Below are 22620 nucleotides of genomic sequence, written 5' to 3' on the forward strand. Positions count from 1 at the left end.
TGCTGACAGTCAGAGCCTGAAGTCTGCTTTGGATTCTGTGTCTCTCTCTGCCTCTCCCCCATTTGCAATCTCTGTCTTTGTCTCAAAAATAAAAACTCATTAAAAATTTATAAAAAATACACAAATCTGTCATGTTGTAATGAGGTAGCACAAGTCACTTTAGTTTCTGCTACAGTATCTTTTTCACTACAGTATAAAAAATCAGCGGTGCCTGAGTGGTTCAGTATGGTAAACAACAGACTTCAGCTCAGGTCATGATCTCACAGGTTATGAGTTTGAGCCCCACATCAGGTTCTGTTTTGTTAGCACAGAGCCTACTTCTGATCCTCTATCCCCACCTCTCTCTGCCCCTTCCCTGCCGATTGTCTCTAAATAAACAAATTAAAAAAAAAAAAGAGTACAAAAATCATAAATCTAGTTAAGTACATATTAAAAGACAGAAATTGTGTTATCAGTAATTTAAGGTGGGTGCAGGGGTGGAGGTGATATGTAGAATAATTTTGTATGCAATTAAGAATATCAGTTTAAAATGTGTTTGTATACCTTTAAGATGTTTTATGTAATCTCTATGTAAACCACAGAGAAAATACTACAGAAGATGGAAAAGTTGAAGAGAACGGTACCAAATCATGTCATGGGTATAAGACCACAAATAAGGATTAAAAAAATCTAAATTTGATACAGAGGTACAGAATATGTGTGTGTAAATATACACACATACATACATGAGAGAGAGGGAAAGCAGGGGAAGGGCAGAAGGAGAGAGGGAGGGAGGAAGCACGCGCGCACGCGAGAGAGAATCCCAAGGGCGTTCCATTCTCAGCTCATAGCCTAACATGGGGCTCAATCTCATGACCCTGAGTTCATGACCCAAGCCAAAATCAAGATCAGATCCTTAATAGATTGAGTCACCCAGGCACCCTGGAGGTATAGAATGTTTAAAAATGACTTTCAATACACAAAAGTAATTCTCTCATGCAAGAAGAATATAAAGTCACCAATAAATACATGATGAAGTTGATTATCTGTTATGATGACTCACCAAGACATTAGTTGTCTATTATTATGACAATTAACCTAGACATGATAAAACATTTACTGACCACTAACCAAGGAAAGAAAGAAGATGAGTCCCGAAGTATGTATGGGTCATATTTATACCAAGAAATCCACAAATTTATTGGTAAGGGGCCTGGTTGATTCATAATTGACTTAAACTCACATTGTCTTAAAATGCACTAGATGAACATTGTCATCCTGTAACAAGATACACAGGTAAATGAAACTATAACCAGCTCGTGGGGAAAGTCCCATAGAAAAGAAAGTACATTATTATAGAATGCAAAACCAGAATAAGACAAAATTTAACCGCAGTCTTCATAAAAAAAATAGGTTAACCCTTTCAAAGCAAACCTACCATATAACTATAATTTTAAACTGCAACTACGTACCCATGAAAAAGGAGCATTTGGATTGTTGGCATGTCTTCATTGACCGTAAAACAGGAAAGATTTTTTTTTTATATCAAGCATAAAATGCTCCAATGAAAAATTTTACAAATAAGCACTTAAAACACATTAAAAATGTATTATTTTCTTAATATATTCCTCCCCTTACACAGAGTGTAAGGGTATAATCCATTGTTTAGAACCAAGCTGACTAGCACAAAACTTTCCTTTCTAAATCAACAAACACTGCCAAAGTTGGAAAATATCCTGACAATCACTTTATAAACAAATCAATATTTGGGATGAAATTGAGATACATTCTGAGAAAGTAGAAGAATAATCTTGTGATTAGTTTTTTTCTGAAGTAAAATTACATTTATGAACAATCCTTTTTTTTGTGAACAATCCTTTTTTTATATGGAATTTCTTCTTTAAATGTTTATTTATTATTGAGAGAGAGAGAGAGAGCGCGCACACGGGCAAAGGAGGGGCAAAGGGAGAAGGGACAGGTGATCTAGAGCAGGCTCCACACGGACAGCAGACAGCCCCATGCTAGGCTCTAATTCCCTAACTGTGAGATCATGAACTGAGCCAAAGTCCAATGCTCAATCGACTGAGCCATTCAGGCACCCACTAACTCATTTCTTATACGGCACATACCCATATCATATAGAACTTTTGATTCAAAAAATTGAGATGTGTCTCACATACAAATTATTTGACAGTACAAACACCTATGAAAAAGTCACAGGAACTTCCTATTAAAAGTATAAAATGATGCAATTACTAGGAAATAAGGTAACCATTGAGACTTTATTATAGGCTGTGAGATCTAACTTCTAAATGTTATGGCTGCTTTATGGCATTAATATGCAAACATGCTAGGAGACACAGAGATGTGTTAAATTATTTCATCATTGAGCAATGGAACACACAGAGTGGAAATTTCAAATGTTGGTTAATACAAAGACAAGTGAAATTTTGGTGTGAAATAAAGGATTAGATTTTCTCATTTGAGGGAGGTGTTCTGTGATCTCATGAAATTACTGAGCCTCAATTGTGTACAATTAAGATAAAATCCTCTGGAACTTTGGAAAGCATAAACCAGAAAACATGTGATCTCTGTCTCCAATGTTCCCCACATTTCTGCATCAAAACCCAATATGCCCACTACTACCTTGACACACTTGTCACAAGAAGCAAAACAGAATTCAGAAATGGCTTAGCATAGAGTTCCTCAGAAATACAGAGAGATCCTCTAGGGCTCTCACAGCAATGGAGAAGCTCTCAGATTATGGAGGTCCTCACCGGGGATGTGGTGGACCTTCCCTGGAGCTGAAGGAGAATCCTTGGAGAATCAAGGAGCATGATGTGTTAGAGAGCAGATGTCCCTCTGTGAGAGGGAAAGACATAAAACTCGGCTTCACAAATGAAATTCCATTCAAGGAGAGCTACCTGAACAACATTTTAAGATCTATCTTTCTCCTTACATTTGGACCTCACCTGTGTCATGTGCTTCACTTCCACCTACCTGAGTGTGAGGCTACTGTCTCCTTTCTCTTCACACCCCACAGCTCCTCCTCTTGCTCCAAAACGATGACCAGGTCTGGTTTTGACACAATGAGACCTGTTTATCAGAAGAAAGGAATAGAAATACTGCTGGAGATTCTACCTTTCAACTCAGTATTGTACTCAGCAGACAAGAGAGGACATTGAAGAATTCTAAAAAATGATTTCTCAAACACTCTTGTGCAAGAAAGAGCCCCTTTAGAACATGCAGGAGGAGTTTCAAATATTCACATCATGACCAGCCTTCCAAATACTACCAATACAATAAGCAGTAAAAGTTGGAGTTTAAGATGTGGGCCATACCGTCTTTTGCCACTCAATGTTTAGAATTGCCATCAATCTACAGAAATGGTGATGGCATCTTAAAAAAGGGGGGCTGAAGCTGAAAAGGAAACATCATGAAGATATTTCTCTACATCTACAAATCCCCATTTCCTTCCCTTGCTGCAGGGATCTGAATCCCAGTCATACAAAGGGGAAGCTTCCAAGAGACAGTCTTCAAAGGAACGAACAAAACCCGAGCTGGGTTTGGGAAATCTAGAAGGAGATATCCTCACCCAAAAAGAGGAGGTGTCCATAGGTCTCTAACATCACATCCCTGTACAGCCTCCGCTGACTGTGGTTCAAGCATCCCATTCCTCCTGAGAGAATTCTATGGCCACACCCCTGAAGGTCAGGAGTCCCTGAAATAAATACAACAGTCATCCAGTGGCCATTGGCAGTGTTCATAATGGTACCTAAGATGAAAGGGAAATGAATGTCATCAGCTAGACTATAAGAACTGACGTTCACCGCTTACCTGCTTGTACCCAATGACTATACTCCCTCATTTTACTTAACCTCTTTCTTCTACTTCTGGCAAAACACCCTGTGGACACAGTCTCCTGTCATGGAAACAGAAAACATTCAACAAAATGGAATGACCGCCCCAAGGAAGAGCTTGGGCAGGCCACGTTGAGCTTAACCCCTATGCAGATGGATGATGGAGTGAACTCAGGGAGGACAGTTACCTTGACCTCCTTGTAATAGCAAAATCTCCACCCAAGGGGGAAAACAAACCTTACGTAACACGCAGCGAATGTATGGAAGTGTCCTCTTAAGGCACGTGTGCCACCTTATGCCCAGTTCAGGTAAAATGACAAGGCTCCACTTCCTAATTGTCCACCCGAATCTTAAATAAAAGGAAATCATCACCCACCCCCCTTGCTCTGTGAGTCTCTCCTTTGGAGATTATTCCCTCTGATCTCCTTATTGGCTGAAATCAAGCTTCTTGTGTGACAACCCCAGCTGCTGCACTATGACTCTATTATATTTGAGGATGAAGACACACAAATATGTCAATTTTTTATTCTTGTTTTTATTTTCTGAAAATATAAGGCAGTAAATAAAAGGGTATTTCTATGACAAGAATGTGGAGGAAAATAAAAATTTATTTTGGCTTTTTTTTTTTCTTTTTGTACTTTATCATGTTTTGCTGTTTTCTTTTTCTCTCCACCTGGTGATGAGACTCTTTCAGTGACACAACTTCAAGGGGACAGATGATTCATTCTCCTCAAGGAAACTCCCACATTTTATCAACTCTAAAGACAGCTGCCTTAGCCTTCCTAACTCCTACTAAATTCCCAACTGACTAATCTTCACTCATAGGTAGGAACCGATTCATCAGGAAGAAGTTACTGAAGTGGAAACCTTCCACTTTAAACCTTAAAGATGTAAGGGTCTACGTTGTTCAAGGGGGGCAATGATGAGGGACACAAAGTCAAGAGTCATGTAGCTTCAATTAAATTTCCTTACACTTTGCAACCCAATGACAGGATATGCCCTTCCTCAAGTAAATCATAGCTGCTTTCATACCTTAATGTTTAATTTTTATTAAATACTTGAGACAGGCAGAGTATGACATTCCTTTATCAATGGGCTCCAAGATGTAAGGAAATTTAATTGAAGCTACACTTCTTTTGCCTTAGTTCTCCCCACCAGAAACTACAAGCAAAGAGAAACTCAGAAGAAAGAAGTTTCCAGCTGAAATGTGATGGCTTCTGCACATCGCTCAGTAAATCTAAGATCCTTAGCAAAGATGGGCGGGGGGGGGGGGGGGGAGGATGAACGTTATAAGGGAGAGATCTGGCAGAGTGAACCAGGCCAGTTAAAGAAGTGAACACGAAGTGTAAGGAAACAAATTGCTATCAGTGCCTAAGACACACAAAAGGACACATGATCCCTGGTGTGTTCTGTTGGCGCCCAAACAGTGAATCTGATAGTCTAATTATGAGAGAATACAGTGGCTTTATACAAACTTCAATCACATATACTTTCAGTAGAGGCTGCTTTGAGGCAAACAGGCTTGAGCACCAGGTAGTAGAGGATTCCACAGTAGAGGCCCACCTGGCTGAAGAGAGGCAGGCCCAGCAGGTGACCTGCCTTAAAATATCTATAGGCCCTAACGAACTAACAAATGGGTACTTACAACCAGGCAGAATTACCACATGAGGGAAAATTCCATAAGTCACCATACATACTCATCTTCCCCCAGCAAAATCAGCCCCAAGTCACTGCCTCAAGGCAGGAGCCTCTCCTCTGCTGTCCTTCCCACCACTCCCTTGAGGTGTATTCATAAATCTAATGTCTTATTCTGCTAGAGGTGAATTCTTTTCACCACTCATGCCCTCGGCTTCCACAGGATCAGTGACCCATATTTGGAAGCCCCCATCTGAATGGGAGAAGCACCACATTTAGATGGCTGTTTCCCTGTCCTGTATGTCTAGTATATATTTTTTAAATTTTTTTCAACGTTTTTTATTTATTTTTGGGACAGAGAGAGACAAAGCATGAACGGGGGAGGGGCAGAGAGAGAGGGAGACACAGAATCGGAAACAGGCTCCAGGCTCTGAGCCATCAGCCCAGAGCCCGACGCGGGGCTCGAACTCCCGGACCGCGAGATCGTGACCTGGCTGAAGTCGGACGCTTAACCGACTGCGCCACCCAGGCGCCCCTCTAGTATATTTTAAACAGAGTATCTTTTTCACATTTTACAAACCATACTGCTCCCCCCCCTCCTTTTTTAACTTTCCAAGTTATTCAGGCCTTATATCCATTCTCTGTTTTTTTGCATTTATTATTTGGTTCAAAAAGGTCGTTTTATTATAACACAAAGAGAGGACCTGTGGGCACCAAGATCCACAGTGGGGTTGTGAAGAGTGACTATGCAGCCAGGGGAGGGAAAGGCAAAAGGGAGGTCTCCAGAAGGATTCCCATATGCTTAAGAGGACTCCTAAGATACTGGGGGCCTTGTATTTTTCATTTTCTTAATCCTGCTCTACAGACAGATACTAAACAGGGAACTAAGGGGGAACGGTTCTCCTTGACTGAAATCCCACCACCAGACCCCATCAGCAACAGGAATCTTGGACTCAACACCTTCCCCTTTGGATCTGTCCTAAAGGGAATGTTTGCAATACTTTCAGGACTTTAATTTAAAGTGACAAGTGTTGATGTCCTAGTGAAAGCCTGGTTGGAGAATGTAGAGAAGACTCCTGGTTATAGGGGAGAAGAGTTCTAAAGACCTAACCTTGAGTATTGTTCCTGAAAAGGTTGTAAAACTTTGGTGAAAACATAAGGCAGAAACACCAAACACAGAGAAACCAACATTTGTGGTTTCTAAATGCATGGAATTTTAGGGGGGAAAAGATGACATAGCCTCTGACCTGGAACACCAGCCTTACCTGAGAGCTGGCCATTTCTTCTTCTTTCCCCTCATCCTCTAGATTTCTTTTTCAGGAGGTATTTGTGGAGAAATCACATCTGCATCAGGAGAAAATGTCCTTAAAGGCACCAACAGAACATCTTCACCAGAAAAGTGCTCACTGGCAGGCGGAACTTTGAAATGCAGGAGGACAAAACTTCCTAGTTTTTTGTGTCAGAACTTTTCAGAAACGGAGACTACGTACTTGGAGCCCAACCTCTGAGTTTTCCTTGCATAGTTTCAGTGGCTTCCACTCCCAAAGACACCCACAAATTCTGCTACAGCGTAGGAACAGTGTGCTGCGCAGACCTAATCCTCCCACACTCATGTAGACGAGACTCCATTACCTCCCCTTGAGCAAAAGCCTGCACTCAAATCTCATAAATTAATGGGAAGCCTTGCCGACTGACTCTGGCCTCAGGGAGAATCACCTGGAGCACTTAATTAATTCGACACTGTTGTTTCCAACCACAACAATTGACAGAATCTGAGGAGGGGGGAAACAGCAAGGGTCGGTTTTGAAACTCCACACGAGATCCCTTTGGGAACCATTTAGAGCAGTAAGGAAGGATTCGGTTATTATCCAGGTTTAAACCCATTTCTTCCCCAGTGATCAGAGTTTCTGGACGTTGGAAAAAAGAGAGTTACAAATTTAAGAGCCAAACACACCTTCAGCTCTTTAGCCAACATTTTCCATGTCTTCTTAATTCACAAACACAGGGCTCCAAGGAACCACAGGTGTCTTCCTAGTCCTCCCTGTCAATTGGCTTGGAGAAACTACTCTGTGCCCTGGGAATCAACCTCCGTTTGTCCTTATTGATACCTGAGCTACACTCTTAGTGCTCAAACCAAGTGCTACCAGCAGCCCCTGCCTCAGCGAACTTAAATCAGTTAAAAAAACACGGGTCTCCCATAAATAGCAACGGGTCCCAGTCTATGAACTTATTCCTTTGTATCTAGGCCTTTTGAGCATTACACACCCATTTCTCCTTAGGTCACTTGCCCCAATTCATTTACTGGACTGAGATTTCTTTGGCAAATGTCATGCCAGAATTTCTTTTTCCCAAAAAGGGGGAAGGAAAATCTAGAATTTGACAGTGGTAACCACATTTGGAAACAAGGGGAGACAAATGACATTTCAACGTGTTGGCTATGCTCTGTCTCTGATGGCACTTTAGCTGAGGTTAGTGGTACTGATCAAATGATCAGTCCTATTCGATGAGCTACCAACCTTCTTGTGAGGAAAATGTTCAACTGATATTGGCACAATCCACAGTGCATCACTCATCAAGCTTCAAATAGATCCGTCAAATCTCTGCCCTGAATTAATCATTGCCCCATAAATAAGGGAACCCAACAGTGCAGCAAGCACATAATAGAGGAATACAAGGCTTAGGCCCTAGATCAATGGTCATGCTCAAGCCATCTTGGGCCACAGTTGCATCGAAGGCCAGGACTTCGGACCATGGCAGCCATGGGGGGCAGGGGCTGGAGAGCATGGGGTGGAGGTCCTGGGGGATAGGAGGTTCCTGGGAAGGAGAGTCCTGGCAAGGGAAGGGGATACTAGTCCCTGTATGACCCCTATTGTACCTGAGAGAAAACACAAAGCCTGAGGATGGAAGTTTGATTAGGACCCCTGAGCAAAAAATAACATTGCTATCTGTCTTTATCTTTTGTTCCCAACGTTCATCCACTAATGATGTCAATTCCCACTGAAAACTGATTGTTCCCTGAAACACCCATGCAGTCCTTTTCAAAATAGTCCAGTTGATAAGGATAGCCAGTACTTTTTACCTTCAGTTGGGAGGAATGGCAATACACCTGTTGAGTAATGCCTCAGGGTTCCACAGAGGGTCCGTTCTATATGTGACAACCTTAAATGTTATACTACATGACAGTAAGTTTTCTGCAGGCTCTCCTTTGTTATACTATGACAGAATTTCTTTCTCTGCTCCCCTTCTCAAGGTTCTTTGCATGACACCAGCATACACCTGTGAAAACTTGTGGCTTTAAAGAGACATCAAGTGCCCAAAGAAAAATTGCAGTTTGCTCAAAACCAGCTTAGATATTTAAGTCACCTGCTGTCAGAACAAGGACTAGATTTCAAGACATCCTGGAAATCAAAAACCTGAAACTAAGTACCAATTCTGAGACTCTCTGGGACTGTTTGTTCATTTCTGAAGTTTGATTCCAAACTTCTCTCTTACAGTTGAAAGTGCATGTGCTTTACTAAAACAGGACAAACCTTACCCAATTATTTGAAAAGAGGGGGATGACACAGTAATTGAGACTTGAATGAAAAGTCTAAATCTATAAAAGCTTCTCAAAGTCAACACCCACAAATCAAGCAACCCAGATAAGAAATGGGCAAAAGACATGAATAGACAGTTTTTGAGAGAAGATAGCCAGAATGCTAACAGACACGTGTAAAGATGATCAACATCCCTCATCATCATGGCAACACAAATCAAAACACGGACGAGATAGCACTTCCCACCTGCCAAAATGGGTAAAATTAACAACACAAGAAACCATGGGTGTTGGTGAGGATGAAGAGAAGGGGAACCCTGTTGCACTGTAGCTGGGAAAACAAAGTGGTGCAGCAGCCATTCAGGAGAACAGTATGAGGTTTTAAAATAACTAAAAATGGAATTAGAGGTGCTTGGGTGCCTCAGTTGGTGGAGGGTCTAACTTTTGATTTTTCTCAGGTCTTGGTCTCATGGGCATGGCTCAAGCCCCACATGGGGCTCCAAAGTGAGTATGGAGCCTCTCTTCCTTTCTCTGCTACTCCCCCATTCACACTTGCTCACAATCTCCCTCAAATAAAGAAACATTAAAAACAACAACTTAGTTTCAATCCATGGTGGCCATAGTAAGATATTTGTATGATTTAACTCTTCCTACATTTCTTAAGACTTTTTTTTTTTTTTTTTTTTTTTTTTTTTTGCAGGCTTACACATCATCTATACTGGATGATGATCCTTATACCTCAGATATTTTGTGTTTAGGACTCATTTATGGTGTTCATGCTTTGTACATGTACAAGCTGAGGGGCCAACCTATTGATAGGAAGTAATCACAAGTAGATAGTGTCCTGAGATAACAGCTACCCCAAACATCCTTGTCCTAGGTAGCATCTTTGCAACTTTTATACCCTGTCTTCCATCATTACAATTTTTCTTTTTCAGTAGGCCACCTGGAAGCAAGTAAACAACTGGGGCTTAATCAAGGCATTTTTCCCAACTGTCAGGACATTTATCCTGAGTGACAATCACTACATGTTCACACTCTTCTCTGTAGCCTGGAGAAATTACAAAACCTCCCATCTCATGAGAAAAATGTAGTCTGTTCTTCCTGTCAACCATTTATATATTCATTCCTCCAAGAGTGTAATGTTCAATTACGCATCAGTGACCTTGTAAGTAAAATTGTGACTAAAGTAATCTATTCTAGGGATGCTTGGGTGGCACAAGTCAGTTAAGCCTCAGAGTCTTGATCTTGGCTAAGGTCCTGTTTTCATGGTTTGAGTTCCAGCCCCACATCAGGCTCTGTGCTAAAGGCATGGGATTCTGTCTTCCCTTCCCTGCCTCCTCCCTTTTTTGTGCTCTCTCTCTTTCTCACATACACACACACAAAATAAATTAATAAACTAACCAAAATATAAGTATTCTAGTAATAAATAATAAATTATAGGCATAAAATGAACCCTTTTATAATTATCATATAAATAGCTGTTCGAATGTGTTAACGGCCCCAGCAATAAGGCCAAAATCTTATCAGTAATATAACAGTTTGTCCTGTAATATTGAAGAAATACTTTAAATTATCTTTGAATGTGCATCTTTCAATATGAGAGATTATAGTTGTCCAACATTTATCTGGGCATGGGGTTTGAAGAGTGTTGCACAAAGATAGTCGAAAGTTCCTTCAAGAAATATGGGTAAGGACAATTGTTTCTCAATTTTAATGTGACTGACTACAGGTGAAGGTGTAGGGAAAGCTAGGTTTTAGGGAATGCAGGCATTCAAGACCAAATGTTGAACATTGTGCCTTGTGTCCTAGGAGAAATGTTGACGTCTTGATGGATGAAATGCTCAAGGAAATCCATTAGCATATTTAAGTGTTTTCAGTCATAAGTGTAACAGTGAACTGCCTAGGTCAGAAGAAAATGCAGGCGGATGTGTCAGCTGATACATATAAAAAGAAAGCTGGTGGTGGTCAATAATGAATAGACATTTCCAGGCTGAGGAACTGAAATGGATAGATGTGCTGAAGTTCACTTGGTCTATATTCAGCTTCGATGTCTATTGACTCTTTTGAAAAGAAACAGGTTACAAGGATAGTCTTTGCCATTCTCAATTTTCTTAAAAACGTTAGTTTATTGATTTTGAGAGAGAGAGAATGGGAGACTGAGAGAGAGAGAGCAAGTGAGAACCAGGGAGGGGCAGAGAGAGAGGGACAAAGAGAATCCCAAACAGGCTCTGTGCTGTCAGCGCAGAGCCTGATGTGGGGCTTGATCTCACAATCCCTGATCTCACAAACAAAATCAAGAGACCCTCAACCAACTGAGCCACCCAGTCTCATGTCAATTTCTTAGTTCAGCCTGAACAACTGGCAAGGGACAGGAATTCTGACACCCCCAAAAGGGGATAGGACATTCTTGCTCCATGGGAGTTTCAGGAGCCAACCCATTCATCACCCTGTTTTTCATTTCTGAACATCTAGAGGTCAGTCAAGTGTTAAAACGTAAAGATACATAGATTTTATGAAATGGAAAGAGGACCCAGCAGTGCCTTCAACTGTCTCTCTTTAGACCTTCGTCTGTACTTTCTCACTGATTCCATTCTTTTTTCCAGGTCAGCATTTAGCTCAGGAAGAAGCCCCAGCAGGCAAAGCATCCCAGGATGGGAAAGGAAACTACCCCCTCCAGCAATAGGGACTGCCCTGAGCCAGCAGGACCCCACCTGCCTCACAGCAATGCAGTGATTGGCCTGACCTTCACCACCTGCATGTACACCACCCTTTGTCCTACATTTTCTTTATATAAACCTGGAAGGATTTTCAGCAGGTTGGGGACAGTGTTTGAGATGTTGGTCACCTCTCTTCTCAGTGTTGGCCTCCGTGAAATAAATCTCCTTCTTGTTTTATCACCAGTCATCCCACTGCTGTTCTTGCCTTCTCTGGGGGACCCACACAGACCAGGTTTGGCCACTTGCCACTGACAAAATTCAAAGGCAGAGAGATGAGAGGTGGTGAAACACGAGAGGAAGTTACTTCAGGGAGGCTAACACTGCAAAGATGGCTGAATAATGTCTCAAGGACTGTCTCCAAAGTGCTAGATACGCTTCCAGGTTTATGGAAGGGAAAAGAGGAGAGGTGGGTGGAGGGGCAAAAGGAGTCAGGACCTGCAGGTAGACAGTGAAGTCTGTCATTGTCTAGGGTGGGGTCTTTCTGGCTCAGGGTAGTCCTGAGGCTTGAGGGGTAGTTCCAGTTCCCCCGAGGGATACTTTGTCCTCAGGGTCTTCCTCCTGAGTCAGGAAACAAGCTGGAAGGAACCCAGTGAGGAAGTTTGAGGTCAAAATTGAGGCAGCAAAAGTCCTCTGTCTTGCCCTTGGATTTGGTCAGCCATGAGTGGCAGAACTGGGTCTGTCTGGGGCCACTGGAACCAGGTGCTCCTGTTCCCTTGGGTCCTGCTTACAAAGTCATTACCACAATCTATCCAATAAACATATCCCTCATCTCCCATTGTTAATACATGTGTGTGTGTACGCGTGTGTCTTGAGAACACTTCCGATAGCCTCTCTTAGCAAATCTCAAGGGTGCAATACACTAGTACTAACTATACTCACCGAGGTGTAACATTCACTGCTCACACATCCTGCATTAGTAGTGCTTTTTGCCACTTGACCAACATCTAAACATTTCCCCCATCCTCAGCCCCTGGCAACAAACTTGCTGATCTTTAATAATTTTGGCGTTTTTAAGATTTGCATGTATGTGATTTCATACAGTATATATTTTTCTGTATGTGGCTTATTTAACTTAACAAAATATCCTCTAGCAACCTCTAAGTTGCTGGCAATGGAAAAATGTCCTTCTTTCCTGAGGCTGATACATATACCAAGAATAAATTAGATGAGGGACCTCTACTAGGAAGGAGTTAATAGCAGAGATGAACCTTTAATTTTTATTTGATTTTTTTAATAGTTTATTGATTTATTCTAGAGAGAGAAAGACAGAGAGAGAAAGAGCAGGGTTGGAGCAGATAGGGAGACAGAGGATCTGAAGCGGTCTCTGTGCTGAAAGCAGAGAGCCCGATGTGGGGCTCAAACTAACCAACTGCTAGCTCATGACCTAAGCCAAGGAGGGACACTTCACTGAGCAATTCAAGTGCCCCCAGCGATGAACCATTTATAAAGGGTTATCTGGGCCGCAGTGCAAATATGTTTGATAAACAATTTGTCTTTCCTTTCTCATTGAATGTAGATGTTGTTCCTCCTTCTTGAGATGTAAATCCCTACCCCCTCTCCTTCATTCCAAATGGCATATGAGCATCAATTGCCTGTCTTTGAGCCTCATATCTTTGAGGTTCCCATCATCAAGAAATTCTTTTTTTTTTTTTTTTTAAACTGCCTGATGTCAGTTTAATTGTTAGACTGGCCAAAGAATAGAGAACAGATGAAGGAAAATGTTTTCTTCTCGTACACATTCATTCTGTGGTTAAAAACTGACCTCTGTTATTCAGAGCTAAAATATAATGTGAAGACAGAGTTTGGGCAAAAGAGGAATAAGAGCTTTATTGTTTTCCCAGGCAGAAAAGGCTGAAGCAGGTTAAGGCCTTCAACATTGCAAGCCCACCCAGAGGAAGGGGCTGGGGGTTTTTATAGGGAAAAACAGAATCCATTCTGTTTCAACAGGAAATGTGTTTGTGTTGCCAGCTTTTGTCATCATATTTCCAGTGTGGTACTTGGTTTAAAAAAAAAGGGGGGGGGTTAAGAAGGAATAATGGGAGGTTTCCCCAGGAGAAAAAATGTTACTAAGTTCAATAGCCAGCCTTGTTGATGTTTTAATGCCTCCATTTTCAATTGTTCAATTTTGTGGTTTTAAGTGGTTTCAGTTTCAGGCAGCAGCACAACTGTCTTAGATCACTCCATATTTTACTGTGAGAAACCACTCAATATTTTCTAGAATGGCTACAATAAGGAAAAGAGGATAACACCAAATTTCAGTGAAAATAATGAGGAATTAGAAATGTCAAAGGAATTAAAGAATGCATTCAGTTGGGAAAACTGTTTAGCGGTGACTTAGGAAAATAAACTTTGCTACTGAAGGGGAGCATTTTACCATTCCAAAATGTGTCTCTTTGGCATAAGGATTACTTTAAAGGAGCAGACAAAGGAAAAGCTCTGAAACCCTTTGAAAGAGGCATTTGCATGTATAAGGGAAAGCTCCCTGTGGAAGGGTGTCTCCCACTGCAAAGAAGAAAGAGGGGGGATGTGTAAATCTCCAGAAACTCTGATCAGTGGAGAAGGCATGGATTTAAATCTGGACAACAACCATAGCTATGATAGTGCTTTTTGCATGGACACCTTCCCAAATACTTCCCAACAGGATCACTTGTGGAATTTCAAAAAATGATCATATTGCCCCCTTCCCCCCCCATTCTGTCAATCAATGTTTGCTGAAACAATGGTGTTGTTTTAATTAAGTGTTACAGGTGATTCTAAGGAAATCCAGGATGAAGCACAAAGGTTTCCCAATAATTTAGGAGAGGTGAGTGCAGCCTTTGGCTCTAGGAGAGGTACCAGGGTCTCCTCTACAGAAGTTGGAGAGGATCAGGGCCATGTAAAAAAGTGTGCCTATGATGTAGTAGCATTTGTGGGGGTAGTGGCATCTGTGGGCAGAGAAGCCTCCAGAAGCCAGAGGATGAAAACTCAGAGGTTGGCATCCAATTAGGAGCTCAAAAGGTTCTGAATAGTTTTACACAAAGGAGTAGGAAATTGGGTCTTTTCTACATTTCAGTCTGGTCTGCAGGTGATCAGTTTACAGTGGAAGAGGCTGTGTTAGTGGCTTGGAAGATAGTTTTTCCTTCTGCAGCTGTGATATCTCTAGCAAAATCTTTGGAGAAGAAATCTAGCAGACCAGGTGAAAGAAGGAATGGCCAGTTCTCAGGTAAGCTGTGCTTTCGAGGACAGAGCCCATTCCCTCTTTTTCTCTTGGAAGTCCATGCTAAGTGAAATTACAAGTGTTGGTTTTTCTAGTTCTGAGATTTCTGCTTTATTTTTTCACCTAATTTTTAACCTTTTCCGATGATACTCAAGATTAGGTTTGTAGAACACTCATCCATTGTATCGCTGAGCCTTCTCCCCCTTCTCCAACTCCAAATTAAAGTTCTGCAAGTATTGAAAATATTCCCTTTGTGAAGGATCCCCAGGGGAAGGCGTTGAGTCCAAGATTCCTATTGCTGATTGGGGTCTGGTCCTGGGATAGCACTCAAGGAAAACCGTTCCCATTTAGGTCAGATCTGGATGCTTAATCGCCTCTTTAGAGACCAGGAGGAAGAAAGTGCACAAATACACAGGATGGATAATGAGGCCCGCATTAACTCCAAAGGTGTCTGATAAAAAGAAGACTTTTGCTCTTTAGAATGTAAAAAAAAAAACCCCATTTTCAGTTTATTTCATTACAATTGATTTCATTATTGCTGATATGAAATGCTTTAACTTGGCTTTGTGCTCTCTGCTAGATTTCTCCTCTATAACGTGCAAATTTCCCTTCTCATTTGTAAGGGTTTTAGGTATATTTCCTGAGTGATGTGCAGAAACCATCCCATTTCAACTGGAAACCTCTTCTGAGTTTCTCTTTGCCTGTAGTTATTGATGAAAGGAACAGAGGCAAAAGAAATGTCGATAGGATTAAATTTTCTTACAGCTCGCCATCCATTGATAAACACTAGATATAGGCAGAGTATGACATTGCTCAAGGAATTCACAATTGCCTTCGTGTGAATGCTTTGCCAGAGGCAAAAGGGAAGCTCAGCTTGAGGAGAGTCAGACTGCCAGTATCCTGTAAGTCTTCTTGACTATCTGAAAATGCTTTAGAAACTTCTTTTATCTCTATGCCTCCAACTTAAAGCATATCATCAGTGTCTCCTCACAACCCTACTGCAGCCCTTGGTGCCACAATTTCTCTCTGTGTGCTTTCATGAAAACAGCTTTTTTGACCAAAGAGGGCTCCAGAATCCTTTCTTGACCCCTTCTCCCAACCCACATCCCAGCAGTTTCCACTGGACAATGAAGGCCCTCACCTTTGTGTAGTAGAGATATTGACTTCTGGGAATGGACGTTCTAAATCACTCAGACCTCCATCCTATAGATTGTTAGTTTACTCCACACTCTTGATGCAAATCTATTCTTCTATTTACTTTGTATTTACAGAACAAGAAAAGAAGAATCCCATAATTTACATGCTTGCACCTTAGAATCCTGAAATAGAATAGAGCAGAAATGAGGATTGAAACAAAAGCTTTCAATGCAACAGTATATGATGGGATCATCAAGCACAATGGTTGAGAAACTATTCTTGAGATGTTGGATGATGCAAGATAGTTTATTGGAGTAGCACAGAGACTGGACCTGTGGTCAGAGAGAGTGTTTCTGTGGCTTCACGAAGCTTATATGTCCTGGGGGGGAGGGGAGTTGCACGCAGTTTAAGATCACAAATGTTCCTTTTATTTTTTTTTTAAGTTTATTTACTTATTTTGAGAAGGAGACAGAGCACATGAAGGGGGGAACGGGGAAAAATTGGGAGAGAAAGAGAATCGCAAGCAGGCTCCACACACTCAGCAGCACGGAGCCCTACTGGGGGCTCAAACTCATAAACTGTGAGATCATGACCTAAACTTCAACCAAGAGACAGAGGCTTAACCCACTGAGCAACTCAGGAGGCCCTTCCTTTGAATTTCTGAGTGTAAAACTGCTTCTGCAGGATTTCTCTGGTGATTACCATTCAGTTCAACATTACTTATTGAGATGTATAGGCAGTCAGGAGACCCCTTAAGAACGTAGCAACCAGCACTTACTTGATGCTTATTAAAACTCTGCAGGCTCTAGGTCAGCCTTCTCTGGTGAAGGTGCACGTTTTCCTGTTTGTATCCCTCATCATACTAGATTCAGAAATAAGAGCTGGTTTATGTATATCTTTCAATGTGTTTGTGTTGACAGTGTGAATAAAAGACCTAAGCATCATTATCTAAAACTAGATTTATGAGTGTAATGTCATTGAGGATGTTTCTTAGTTTCCACGACCATTTCCTGCTCTTCACTTGTTTTCTGTAGTTTGTGTGAGAGACGGGAAGATCAAGAGAACAAGTGGAGAAGGGGCAGAGAGAGAGAGGAAGAGAGAGACAGTTTAAAAACAGGCTCCCTGTTATCATCGTAGAGCCCAACGTAGGGCGCAAACTCAGGAGCCTTGAGATCACAATCTCAGTCAAAATCAAAAGTCAGATGCTTAACCAACTGAGCCACCCAGGTGGTCTTCCACTCTATCACTTTTAATATGTATATAACTGCTTTCTAAATGTATGGGTGTGTGCATGAAGTGTAAAACAGGAGATCACTTTTGTGTGGACACTTTCTGGTTTCCATCATTCTTTTCAACTTTCACACGTGTTACTAACGTTGCTTTAGGGTCCCGTCTGGATATTGACCACTGTGTTGTTTTAGATCAACTCTAGGTCAGATAACCCGGGTTAAAACGGAATCTCTTCCATGTACTGGATGCTTGACAAAATATCCACAGAGAAATAGAATAACCTGTTTGCTCTCATAGATGATAATTGTTTATAATTATGATTATTATTCATTTTCCATTTATTTATGAAAAATGAGTAGATGCTATCTACTAAGTAGGAAATGCTCAGAAAGGCTCCTTGTTGCCTTTTTTGCTATTCTAGTAGAACCTGTGGTTGTTATAAAACCCATGTAGTTCCAAGTACTCCATGAGTTCCTGCCTTTGAATTCTTGCTCTTTGTTATTCAAATATCTATTCCCTGGCCAATAGGCTAATGTCTTGTCAGCAATGCAGAATCTGGGGGCACTTGGGTGGCTCAGTCAGTTAAGCATCTGACTCTTGATTTCAGCTTAGGTCAGTAGCTCATGGTTCCTGAGATGGAGCCCCAAGTCAGTCTCTGCACTATCAGTGGGGAGCCTCCTTGGGATTCTCTCTCTCTCCCTCTCTCTACCCCTCTCGCACTTGCTCTCTCTCTCACTCTCTCAAAATAAGCATATAAACTTAAAAAAAAATAAAGCTCTTCAATGCACCATTGTGAAATTGTAATTCATATTAGAATATGCTACATACATTGTAACACACCCAGACTTTCCATCTAAGAAATAGACACCAGGTATACTACGTGATGTGAATATAGTATTTAAAAATGTGGATGCCTTTGTTGATGCCTTCATCTTATAAATTCGCTTGAATAAACACAATATTTACACTGGTTCTTACCTCAAAGTAAGAAAATACATGAAAGCATATTATTGTGTTGGAAAAGGTCTTCCTGCAGAAAGCAGGAAACCCCTCTAAGTCGGAACCAGTTTTCCTAAAGTACTTGAAGAAACAGGAATTCACTTCTTGGTGAGTCACAGATAGATTCTATACCAGCTGGGGTTGTCACACAAAGGAAATGTGAATTTCAACAATTAAGGAGATCACAGGGAATCACTTCCAAAGCAGAAACCCTGGGAAGGGAATGGTTTCATATATAGTCAGGGTGGAGAATTAGAGGGAGAGCCCATCATCTTATCTGAAGGTAGGGATAAGGTTGCACTTGGGCCTGAAGAAAACAGTTGTATACAGGGGGGGGCCTGAGTGGCTCAGTTGGCTGAGCATCCAACTTCAGCTCAGGTCGTGATCATGCAGTCTGTGTGCTCGAGATCTTGCGGTTTGTGAGTTCGATCCCTGCAATTGGCTCTGTGCTGACAGCTCAGAGCCTGGAGCCTACTTCTGATTCTGTGTCTCCCTCTCTGTCCTTCCCCTGCTCCTGCTCTGTCTCTCTCTCAAAAATAAATACACATTAGAATGTTTACTTTTTGAAAGCAAGCAGTTCCATACTTACTCTGGATGTTACATAGTAAATGAGGTTTGTGCTCGCTCTTAGGTGGAGAGTTTAGTATTATAATGAGGTCATGGTAACAATCCTCTCCCCGTGGTTGGCACCACTGTCTATCTGCTTAGGAGTGAGTCAGCGGATGAGCTCAGACTGGGTGGGTATAAGCTCTTTCTCAGATGACATACCTTTTGTTGTATACTTTCTGTTTCCATCACAAGAGACGATGGCCCTGGGGTGTTGTTGCCTGAAGTAACAGATAAGATTGAAAGAAGAAGTGAAATAAAATGAGGGACTAAGGGCAGTGGGTATCAACAAGTAAGCAGTGAAGGTCAGGTCTTGGGGTCCAGCTGGTGACATTAACTCCCTCCTGCATCTTAGGTACCATTATGAATGCTGCCTATGGCTACTTGGTAACTGTGGTATTTGTTGCAGGGACTGCTGACCTTCAGGGATGTGGCCATAGAATTCTCTCAGGAGGAATGGGGATGCCTGAACCAGAGTCAGCGAGAACTGTACAGGGATGTGATGTTAGAGACCTGTGGACACCTCCTCTTCTTGGGTGAGGATAACTCCTTCCAGACTTCCCAAACCTCACTCGCGGGTTTGTTCCTTCCTTGGAAGACTGTCTCTTGGAAACATCCTCTTTGCATGACTGGGATCAGATGCCTGCAGTCAGAGAAAGAAGTAGAGTTTGTAGATATAGAGAAATATCTTCATGAGGTTTCCTTTCCAGCTGTAGATTCCCCTTCTTTACAGTGAGGTAAGAGCATCATCATCTGTAGATGAGTGGTAATTGTAAACATTGAGTGGCATAAAATGGTACTGCCCACTTAAGCTCCCAACTGCTACTCATTCCTGTAGTGGTAGTACTTGGACGTGAGGTTATGATGTGAACATTGGAAATTCCTGTCAAGTATACTAAAGGGGCTTTTGGGCAACAGCATTCAGAAATCATTTTCTGGAATTCTACAGTGTCCTCTCTCATGTACTGAGCACAGTATTGGGGTGAAAGAATCTGAGAAACAGGTATGCTCTTTTTTTTTTTTTTTTCTGATAATCAGGTCTCATTGTGTCGAAACCACACCTGGTCATTTTTTTGGAACAAAAGAGGGAGCTCTGGGATGTGAAGAGAAAGAAGACGGTAGCCTCACCAGCAGGTAGGTGGGCATGAACAAAACAGATGACAGTGGTGATATGCAAATATTTAAAATATGGCTCAAGTAGCTCTCCTTGAATGGAAATTAGTTTGGAAGCCCAGTTTTATGTCTGTCCCACTCATAGCGGGACATCAGCTTTCCAACCCATCATACTCATACATTCTCGAAGGATTCTTTGTTCTGCTCCAGTGATGGTCCATCACATCCACAGTGAGTGCCAGGAGACTCCCCTTGCGCTTTGAGTATCTCCAAAGTCTGAAAGCTTCTCCTTTGCTTTGAAGGCCCTGGAGAATTCTCCATATTCTGAGAAACTCTATTGTAAGTCATTCCCAATTTCTGTTTTTGTGAGAAGTGTGTCATATTAGTGGTGGACAGAGTGGGTTTTGGTGTCCAAATCCCAGGAGCACTGGAGACAGGGATCACGTGATTCGGGTTTATGCTTTCCAATGTTCCTGAGGCTATAATCTTTTTTTTTTCATTTTAATGTTTGTTTTTGAGAGAGAGACAGAGAGAGGCAGACAGACAGAGCAATTGTGGGGGAGGAGCAGAGAGACAGAGACATAGAATTTGAAGCAGCCTACAGGCTTTGAGCAGTCAGCACAGAGCTTGATGTGGGGTTCGAACTCACAGACCACAAGATCATGAGCTGAGCTGAAGTTGGATGGTCAACCAACTGAGCCACCCAAGCGCCCCACTGATGCTTTAGGCTTAATCATACAAAACTGAGATTCAGTAATTCCCTCAGATAAAAAAGCATTTTCTAAAATGAGAAAATCTCATGCTCTATTTCACTTCAGAAGCTTATTTTTCTTATGAATGATAATAAGAAATTTCCAATTTATGTCTTCCATTCCTCAATGGTGAAATAATTTGTCCATGTGGATTCTAATATTCCTACCAACATTAATGCCACAAGGGAACTAGAACACTGAGAACTTAGAACTCACAGCCTACCATAAAGACTCAATGGGTACGTTATTTCTCAGTAACTTCATAATTTTCATCTTTTTTCTTGTATAATAGAAACTTCCTGTGCCTTTGTCATAAATGTTTTCATCTTGCGTGGCTCTTTATGAGATTCATTTCTGACTTATTAGATGAAAATTCTGACATGGCATGCACCTCATGAGGTATGAGGTAGATCATTTGGGTTGACCTGTTGGTCTTGCAGACTTTTCCTGATATCATTTAGTTACCTGTTCTCTCTTCTTCCTCCATAAGTCTCTCTAAGATGATCATTTGAATTGTTTGCCATGGAATAGTGGCTTGATATTTGACTAAAATGGTTATTTTCCTTTTGGCTGTTAGACTGTGATTTACATATTTGTTCTGGACATTTATTTCACAGCTGTCGTTCTGTGTCCTTTGAAGAACATTAGCCACCTGATCCCAGTGTCACCCATTACAGGTTCCTTATTTCCTGTGTGCTCTCTGCTGGATCCCTCCACTAGGAGGTTGATATTTTTTCTCTGTTATCATTAAGTATCTTTATGGGAAGATGTGCACTAATCATCTCATTTATTCTGGAAGCTTCCTCCTTCATTTCACCTTGTTTGTTGTCTGCTTTGGAAAATGAAGGATTCCTCCTATGTTTGCTGTAGGAATTGCTGTTTAAAGTGGAGATTGTGAATGAGAGTTCTGTAAATTTCCATTTTATTCTGCTCTCATGTCCCATAGATACTCTTCCTTATCTCTTTTCTGTTGCTGCAAATAAAAAAAAAGTGCATCGCATTAGTTCAAATGCCTTAAAATTGTGAATGTAATCCAGCACAAAACATAAAGGAGACCTAGACTTTTAATGCTATAGAAGACTCAAAAACAATACCTATTGGTATTTCTTTTTTTTTAATATGAAATTTATTGTCAAATTGGTTTCCATATAACACCCAGTGCTCATCCCAACAGGGGCCCTCTTCAATACCCATCACCCACCCTTCTCTCCCTCCCACCGCCCATCAACCCTCAGTTTGTTCTCAGATTTAAGAGTCTCTTATGGTTTGCCTCCCTCCTTCTCTAACCTGTTTTTTATTTTCTTTCCCTCCCCCATGGTCCTAAGTTTCTCAGGATCCACATAAGAGTGAAAATACATGGTATCTGTCTTTCTCTGTATGACTTCTTTCACTTAGCATAACACTCTCCAGTTCCATCCACGTTGCAACAAAAGGCCATATTTCATTCTTTCTCATTGCCAAGTAGTATTCCATTGTGTATATAGGCCACAATTTCTTTATCCATTCATCAGTTGATGGACATTTAGGCTCTTTCCATAATTTGGCTATTGTTGAGAGTGCTGCTATAAACATTGGGGTACAAGTGCTCCTATGAATCAGCACTCTTGTATCCCTTGGGTAAATTCCTAACAGTGCTATCGCTGGGTCATAGGGTAGTGCTATTTTAATTTTTTTCAGGAATCTCCACACTGTTTTCCAGAGCGACTGCACCAGTTTGCATTCCCACCAACAGTGCAAGAGGGTTCCCGTTTCTCCGCATCCTCGCCAGCATCTATAGTCTCCTGATTTGTTCATTTTAGCCACTATGACTGGCGTGCGGTGGTATCTGAGTGTGGTTTTGATTTGTATTTCCCTGATG

General features: G+C 41.5%; 2 protein-coding genes across 5 annotated transcripts in view; one reads left to right on the forward strand and one right to left on the reverse strand.

Annotated features, from left to right (window-relative positions):
* LOC101086687 (putative protein ZNF720) overlaps positions 1–22620 on the reverse strand; it is a 257450-nt gene that overhangs the window by 100059 nt on the left and 134771 nt on the right. For 3 of the 4 annotated variants that reach the window (XM_045047161.1, XM_045047160.1, XR_006590797.1), the window contains exons 6-7: positions 3575–3700; positions 2980–3075 (exon numbers count right to left, since the gene is read on the reverse strand). In XM_045047161.1, coding sequence (XP_044903096.1) covers positions 2980–3075; positions 3575–3700 — 222 coding nt within the window. Of the gene's footprint in view, positions 1–2979; positions 3076–3574; positions 3701–19316; positions 21736–22620 lie in introns of those variants that run through there. The other variant, XM_045047164.1, reaches the window with a different exon arrangement.
* Positions 1–22620, forward strand: part of LOC102901312 (zinc finger protein 345) — a 54697-nt gene that overhangs the window by 19729 nt on the left and 12348 nt on the right. Inside the window, 2 exon segments of the mRNA XM_045047126.1 lie at positions 19307–19433; positions 19936–20031. Of these exon segments, the coding sequence (XP_044903061.1) occupies positions 19307–19433; positions 19936–20031 (223 nt within the window).

The sequence above is a fragment of the Felis catus genome, chromosome E2, assembly GCF_018350175.1.
Source record: "Felis catus isolate Fca126 chromosome E2, F.catus_Fca126_mat1.0, whole genome shotgun sequence".
Classification (NCBI taxonomy): Eukaryota; Metazoa; Chordata; class Mammalia; order Carnivora; family Felidae; genus Felis; species Felis catus.